Here is an 8,865-nt window from a genome sequence, read left to right as displayed (position 1 = left end):
CTGAATTTCAATTTACAATCTATACGGTTTAGAAGACTTCTCATCTGTAGACAGCACTCAACAGGAATTAGTGGAACCTCCTCTCCCCTCTCCTGGGTCAATAATCGACCCAAACGATTGTGTCCGTACATCTGAAACTCCCTACTAGGACAAAACATATTTCATAACTCCTTTGGCATAGCTTCATGATATTGCCTACCTACAAGCTAATTCTGCTTAAAACTTTGGTGGCCTACCAATTCCCAAGTATTGACCAAGTGACCCATCCAATTGCAGTAATGATGGACCTGGACCTAAGCCCTCTCCATTTCCGGTGGAGACCACCGGCCTAGAGGAGGGTAGCCCACCCATAACACCCCACCCCCTCAACCCTGGTGAAGGCGGGATTCAATCCCAAGTACCCACTAGCAACTGAGCTAGTTGGGACCTACAAAATCAGGTGTTTGTAAAATCTCACGTTGAGATGACGTTTACAAAACACCTTGTGAAAATATGCTTGCAAAACCTCTTTTCAGCATATTGGTTTCAGTTTTTTAGTTTTATTCAGCGTGTGTTTTGTTTCATAGGAGTTTATTAAAATACTATCATGTCACCGTAAAATCAGCATTTCTTCCATCATATTCATCTGTGTGTTGATATTTATAAAAGTGGATTTTTATTTATGTATACGTCAATCATTGGGAGAAGATTTATTTTAATGCTTCCCTCGACAATTAAACATTTATTCACTATTCCGCTGATGTGGCGCCTAGTTGTCCATAAATAGTTTATCAAGTACTTTTCTCAGTTTTGAAGACTAATCAGGTACAAACCATAGATTTCAAAACCAGACCAGACAGGAAAAACCAAGAACCGATCAAGTGACTAGTTCTGTTTTACCCCAGAACCGCTCTTTTGTCAAAAACCGTTGATTTGGTCAGCAAACGACTATCATGGGCAGTTGAATCGTTTGAACCATCCAACGGTTTGGCCGTTTTTATTTATTTTTTATTTTTTATCAAAACGGATCATCCATTTGATTTGAACTATTGAACCGTTAGACCCAGAAACTGGACCCCTGACCAGTTCATTGTCCGGTTCGATTTATTTAATAAACAGAAGCTATACCAGACACATACTCTACCAATAAATCTGGGAAAGCACACTTTTGTTGCTCATTTCTGCAAATCAAGAAGTCACAAACAAGTTTTGCTGATATGGCCTCCTCAAAAATTGCAGAAATGGGCAATGCTTCTGTTCAAAAATGGCATCCAAAAAGACCTGCCGTGTTGGCCATGTGATTATGTATCTATATCTATCAGCTTTCAAGTAGGGCTGATGTGGATAACACAGTACAAATCGACCCAAACAAGAAGCCAAGTCTCCTAATGAATAGTTTTTCTTACGTGTTGGCCAGGAAAGGGTTCCAAGACAAGAAATCCTACATGACCCGTACCAAAAGTCCTATTCTGTAGAATATAATATACCCCATATTTAATTGGTCCAAAAGGTAGTTGCAAGGCAACTTGGAAAAGAATGGGCGGCCTACGGACCACACAGCCCTATTGAACAGTAGGGCTTCTTTCTTTTTGTAAGATAATATCACACACCTCATCAGCTTTGAAGGTTCACTTGATCAGCATACACTTTTAGGGAGGGAAAAATGCCTCCGTCTAGGTTTCTGGCCACTCCTTGCACGAAGGGGAATAGCTTTTCAAAAATCAAAATCACAATAAGACCGTGGCTGAAAGTTCTAGATGACTTGCTACCATAAATATGATGTGTACATAAAAAAAATTATGATAACTGATGAAGATTCCTAAGCTCCCAATATATCTATTTTTCCTCAACTGTGGAATGGTCAAGTAACCCCACTTATCTAATTTCCTTATTCAACTACTAGAGTAGGTAAGAAGATAAGACACACTGAAACCTAATAGAAGATTCATCCTCGATGGGTTTGCTTAATTTACCTGCCGCTGAAACTGAACCATAACTCTTTCTCAGGTTTGGTGGATTGCTTCCAAAGTAGATTTTAAATTTGCATGGTTAGCAAGCAAGTAATACAAAATCCTACTGCATCAATACTTTAATAATATATGGGTATTTGTATATATTCTCTGATTAGGATAACACATTGAATGGTGATTATCGAGGCTGGAGAGGCATAAAAGTTTTTTTTTTTTTTTATGGTTTACCCCATGAAGGAAATTTTGAAGAGCTGAACACAAAAACAGAAACAGGGTTTAAAAGAAATTAACTATTATAATCTGTTTGTACTTGGATCATTGTTATGGCTATGATAAAATATTATTAAGGTAACACGGATGGAAATGCGTAACAGGTTTCCATGATTTACCCCTTTTATAAAAATTGAAGAGCTACACAAAAGGCAAAAACTGATTTAAAATAAAGTATAACCATATTGTTATTATAAGCTGTTGCTCACAAGTCACAAGCCAAAACAGTGTCCACAGAAAAAAAAATAAAAAAATTTTATTCATATATGTATAGAATAGAAATGACATCTACACTCAATACCCAGGAAATTTATATCTTTATTTATGGTCATCCTTAAATTCAGCAAACAATATGTCAAAAACTAACAGAGAACTGAATATACAGAAGCAGGAACGTACAAGTACAAAGGAATTCTCCCACTGATTACCATGGTTTTAACAATGACAATGGTTACACAATATGCAATCTGCTTTCTCCATTATGTGTACATGCACTGATGCACTTGATAGGCCTTTTGCTAAATGGATACACCTAATCGTTTAATCACATGATTAAAAATAAAAACTCCTGATGCTTTGGTTGAATGTACATACATAAACAAAGAACTATTAGCCCCAGTAAGACCAATCGAACTCTCTTTTGTTCAGCATGGTCAGTCCAAGCAGCAGTACCAGAAGTATTATGAGCGGATGCTTCCTGAAATGCTACTTCACATGACCTGACAAACATAGCGTTTGCAACTGAAATTCTTTTTGGCATAAAAACCATGCTTAGCAACATCGCCATCAAGAACAGTTAAGCTGGCTATATCCAGGTTAGCAACCAAACCCAGTTATCCATTATTTTAATAATCTGCCTTTGGCACGTAACCAACTTGCTTAAGATGATAACCTAATGTATCAATCATATTATATATCCTGCTCGATTGTGGGTGGGATCTACCATGTACAGTGAAGTCATGAAACTCATCATCCACTTCAATAGAACTAGTCCCAGATGGCTTCCGGGTGCCTGTATTTTTCATCTGCAACCTCACCTTAGCAACATCATCCCAGTGGCCAGCTGCAGCATATATATTGGACAAGATAGCATAACTACCAGCATCCGAGGATTCCAGTTTTTGCATGTGTACAACCTCCTCTGCAATATCAACATCATTATGCATCCTGCATGCTCCCAAGAGGGTTCCCCAAATGACAGCATTTGGCTCCATAGGCATGTTCTTCACAAGCTCAAATGCTTCCTTCAAATGCCCCCCTCGTCCAAGAAGGTCAATCATGCAACCATAGTGCTCAACCTGGGGAACAATCCCATAGCCTATTTCCATTATAGAGAAGTAATGTTTACCCTCCTTGACAAGACCTGCATGGGTGCAGGCACACAAGACACCAATAAAAGTGAATCCATCAGGTTTTACACCCTCTTGTTTCATCCTGGAGAAAAGCTCAAGGGCACTTTCACCATGCCCATGCCTGGCTAGTCCTTGGATAATGGCATTCCAAGACACCACATCCCTCTCAAGCATTCCATTGAAAACACTAAGTGCGTTGCTTAAGCTCCCACATTTTGCATACATATCAACCAAGGCATTGCATACTTTTATGCTATATCTCAATCTACTCCTCTCAATTGAGATATGAACCCTTTTACCAAGACCAAGCAAACCGGATTCAGCACAAGCAGCCAAAATACTAATAAAGGTTCCGTCATCAAGCTTCAATCCAGACATCTCCATTTGATCATACAAGTTAAATGCCTTCTTGGCAAGTCCTTTCTCAGCATAACCTGATATCATTATGGTCCAGGAAACCAAATTCTTCACAGGCATCCTATCAAACATCATCTTAGCCATATCCATGTCTCCTGCTTTGCTATAACCCGTTATCATTGTTGACCAAGACACAACATTTCTTTCTGGCATAGTTCCGAAAAACTCAAAAGCTGTATCCATTTCTCCAGCCTTCACATATCCATCCAAAATAGCATTCCAACTCACTGCATCTTTCTCAGGCATTTTGTCAAAAAGTCGGCGAGCTTCTTCCAACTGTCCACCCTTAACCAACCCCGAAATCATGGAATTCCAGGAAACAACATCGCGGTCTGTCATTGCTGCAAACACCTTCCTTGCAGCATCGACACCACAGGCGCCACACTTGGAGTAGGTATCGATAAGTGAATTGGGCACAAAAATGTCGGAATAAAAACCAAATTTTTCAATGTGGGAGTGGATCATTTGAACCTGGCGCAATGCAAATTGGCCTGAACAAGCCTTGAGAAGAAACGAATAGGTGAAGTTGTCAGGGAATACACCATTCTTTTGCATATCAAAGAAGATGGAAAAGGCAAGAAAGGATTGGAAATTCTGGGTGCAGGCTCTGATGAGTGTGTTATAGAGAAGAGTATTGGGTTGCTGAATTTGGTTGAAAACGTTAACTGCTAACATCACCTGGCGAGACGAAGAGAAGGCTTGAATAAGCGTGCGAGCCATAAAAGGATCTTGATGGAGATTGGCTTTGAACATCTGGGCTTGAATTTGCTTCAAATGAATGGGGTTTGAACATTCCGAGAGTTTTTGTTCGAGAAGTCTTCGTTTGGAGACCCATGTGGGAGTTCGAATTGCTGTGGACATTATAGATGTATCTACTGTCACAGAAGTGATAGACATGGAACAGAGAGGTTTTCGCGCATTGTGGAGCAAAGACAAGAGAGCTCTACTATGATAATGCGGGCTAGTGAGAAGAAGGGAAAGAAAGGGAGAGAGCTTTTCTATCTTTGTGATGTAGAAGCAGCAACTCAGTTATCTTCTTCAATCCAGTGAGCAGTGACCAGTTGTGATATCTGATAACACCCGCACACCCCTCTCCCACCTGATAAGGTTTCACCGGACTTGCGTGTCTCGGAACTCGATACGACTCGGTCGTGTTAACTAACTCACGAGGTTCGAACATGTGTCCAGATTTTCGTAAGTGGCTATTTGGAATTTGGACTGAAGTCACTGACCCCTATATTTTGTTTTGCGACAAAAACTCCCTTATATTATGACCGTGAGACAAAAACCCCCCTTTTGTTAGCCTTTTATTAAAATCCACCGTTACAATATTTTTTAATTCTCATACTATCCTTGTATTTGGAAAAAAAAAAACTGTTCATCTTCCTCATCTCACAAGGCAGCGGGCTTCAGTTGAAGTCCTCCCTCTCTCTCTCCTCCCCTTTTTTCCGATTTCCCCTATTTTCCGTTCCTTGCAGATGGAAATGCGAGTGAGACCCTTGTTTCGCCACCTTCCCATCATCGATCACAGCGATGACATGGGCATTCCTTATCGTTGACAGCCGATGTGCAACCACGATTGTTGTCCTCCCCGAACAAGCACGTTCGGGGGCCTACTAGATGCATTTTTCCGACTTGGTATCTAGTTCCAAACGGTTCAGTAGCTTCTCGAAGAACCCTTTTTTGATCCGTTATTGATAGTCTTATAGATAGAATCCACACTCCCTCAATTCTAGCAAATCGAGAGACAGAGACGGAGCTTCTTTAGATGAAAATTTTGAATTTTCTTCTTCCTTGCTCTCATCATCACCTGCTTCATCTTCCTTCTTCACCGTGTTTTCTTTCTTCCCTCTTTGATTCCCAAAATCAATAAACCGATCTAGTCAGTTCTTCTCTGTTTCCTGGTCTCTTCTCCTCCACTAGCGACTAAAATAGGATTGAACCAAGAAAATAGATATGGGCCAGACCCAATACTCCGAGAAATACTTCGACGACACTTACGAATACAGGTATCGAAATTCCTCTCTGGGATCATGAAGAAATCGAATCCAATACGTTTTTCGCGATTTGATTATGGTTAGTTACGCACCAGGATTTCAAAAATTTCTCCGATTGTATCTTTTGTCAGGCATGTGGTTCTTCCTCTTGAAGTGGCCAAACTGCTGCCGAAGAATCGTCTTCTCTCTGAAGTAAATAGGAACGAGAAAAAACGAAGAATCAAATCTAACTGAAGACATGGTTCAAAGAATTCATGAAAAGCATAAAATGAGTGTTGATTTGTATTTTGCTTATCAGAATGAATGGAGGGCGTTCGGGGTTCAGCAGAGTCGAGGATGGGTTCACTACGCGATCCATCGTCCCGAGCCACGCATCATGCTCTTAGGAGGTCATTCAACTACCAACAGCAGCAGGAGAACCAGGCTCAACAGCACATGCTCGCCAAGTGAATGTTAAATTGTTAACCCAGAAAAGCTTCCCCCAGAGGAAGGAAACGAAACCCTTTCCCTTTCCCTGCTTATACAGGATTCCCTGCGTTTAGTTTGGAATCTTTTCGTCTTGAAAAGAGAAAGAAGGAATTAGGATTTCTGATATGAGAGAATATGGTTGTTTTCATTGTAAGGTGGAGTAGGTTTCTTGTCGTCTTTCTCAACTTGGTTTGCAATGAAATTGTTATACTGCGTTCGCTTCATCTACTTCAATTGCTTGGTCTGGATTGATTGATTAGTGAGGGATTAATTGGTCTTGGTTTTTCATTTGCTTTTAATCTATGGTGTTGGCTCTTATTTATTTGAATTGTTCATTACCTTCAAAACGGTGGCAGCAACAACAACAGCAATGAGGACGAGGGACAGTCGCCACTGCAGAATGAACCTAACTGTGCAAGCAACGAGCATGAGGGCTGAATTTTGCATGATAACTGAAATCCTGTCTCCGATTGCTGATCGGACATTGTTGGCATCAAGAGCCAGTCTTGCTGCAATCCTCGCAAGGCTGGGAAGGTGGCAGAAGAAGAGAGAGAGAGGATTTCAACGGAAGTCCGCTACCACTGCAACAGCCACCACCGCAACGGCTATCGCCGCAGCAGTTCGTGATTTCGTGTATCATTGGAGGAAGATGAACAGTATTTTTTCAATTGTCCGGATAAATATTATAAGGGTATTATGGAGATTAAAAAATATTGTAACCAGAAGGTTAACGAAAGGGAGTCTAATCTTTATCGCAAAACAAAATACAGGGGGTCTTTGTATAAACCCATAGTACAGAGGGGTCTTTATAATCTACCGTACAAAATATAAGTATTTTCACTCTATATATTTGTATTTGTACTCCTTTACTTATTTGTATTTGTACTCAGTTTGGAAGGAGTACAAATGCAAATATATAAAATGTAGAATCTTATATTTTGTATGTATTTGCACTATAAGTATTTGCATTTATACTCCTTCCAAACTGAGCATTTGCACCGTACGTATTTGCATTAAATTGATTTCCAAAAATTTTAAGAGGAAAAAAATCAGAAATGAGCAAGCTTAACTTAAGCACCCAACGAATCCCAACGAATCTATGTGTGTTTACAATAAAATCTACTGTTTATCTTTTGTCATATTTGCGACTTTAGAAGGCCCATGACATGACAGTCCTTGCCTCATTGATAGGGGTGTTAGATCGGATTTGGTCCAATCTGATCCAGTCACATATGAGTCTATTACAAATGGACCTGAACCAGTCCAGTTAAATGTCTGGACCGTCCAATCTGTTAAATTTGATTTTAATTAATCCAAACCTGTTTCCATTGACACTTGTACTTTTATCTTCAATCAATAGACTGGATATTGGTTCTATCTGACCCAATCCAATATAAACCCATTATGGATGGATCAGGTCCAATCCAATCTAATAAATAATTTGGACTGATCCAATTCAACATGTTTTATTGGTCCATCCAATTCATTTAAATTGATTTTGATGTAAACAGGGTCCAACCCAAAACCAGTCCATTAACACCCCTATTCATTGATACACTTTTTTTTTTTATCAATAACACTTTCATTAAATCATCAATAGAAGATTTACAAGAGGAAGACAAACACACTTATTTTCCAAGAGCAACAAAGAACCTCAAGAAAAAGAAAAAAAAAAGAAGAAAACACTAAAGTTACAGCTTAGCCCAATACAGTGAATCCCTTTCTGCCCCTTGTTTAGCTAAATCGTCAACTAGGGAATTAGCCGATCTTTTAACCCAACATGTCTTAACTTCCATCTCCCGCACCAGCCACTTGAATTTCCTCCTCTCATTGTTGTACTTCCACAAGCCATTGTGATCTTTAATCAGCCACCCTATCACCACTTCTGAATCCCCTTCAATTATGAGTTTCCTGATGTTCAACTCCTTAGCTTTCCGAACTCCTTCCATAACTGCAAAGATCTCAGTTTTAAGGGAATCACCCACTCCAATTGGGCTTGAGAACATGGCAGAAATGACCCTATTTTCATCCCTAAAAACACCCAATTTCCCCGATTGTCCCGGATTTCCCCTACTACACCCATCAAAGTTTAATTTCAAGAATCCACCAGGTGGAGGGGTCCAAGCCACACTCATTACTGACTTGGTCTGTGCGCAATTTGCAATTTCACCCCACTTCCTCAATATGTCATTCATAGTGTAATCTATGAATAGCTCCAAAGATTTCAGGCACTGTACAACCCTAATATGTATGATAGCCCTCAAATTTACTGCTCCTCTCTCAGCTTCTGAGAATATCCTAGAGTTTCTTTCTTCCCAAAGTGTCCAACATACTGCAACCCTTAATCCTCTCCACATAGTCCTTCCCCTTTTTATACGCCACATGAAAAAAAAAGAAGGGGAAAAAGGCTAT

At 39.9% G+C, this 8,865-nt stretch overlaps 1 protein-coding gene across 1 annotated transcript; it reads right to left on the bottom strand.

Annotated features, from left to right (window-relative positions):
- Nucleotides 1–2,455: 2,455 nt before the first annotated feature.
- On the bottom strand, nt 2,456–7,366 carry LOC104598030 (Tetratricopeptide repeat (TPR)-like superfamily protein). The gene has a single exon (XM_010259900.3). It carries the CDS (start codon nt 4,883–4,885, stop codon nt 3,065–3,067), a length of 1,821 nt encoding a protein of 606 aa, XP_010258202.1. The 5' UTR covers nt 4,886–7,366; the 3' UTR covers nt 2,456–3,064.
- Nucleotides 7,367–8,865: the final 1,499 nt, after the last annotated feature.

Source organism: Nelumbo nucifera, chromosome 4, assembly GCF_055504915.1.
Source record: "Nelumbo nucifera cultivar China Antique chromosome 4, China Antique-T2T, whole genome shotgun sequence".
Classification (NCBI taxonomy): domain Eukaryota; kingdom Viridiplantae; phylum Streptophyta; class Magnoliopsida; order Proteales; family Nelumbonaceae; genus Nelumbo; species Nelumbo nucifera.
The sequence above is the reverse complement of the archived record's forward strand: the minus strand, read 5'-3'. Positions and strand labels throughout refer to the sequence as shown.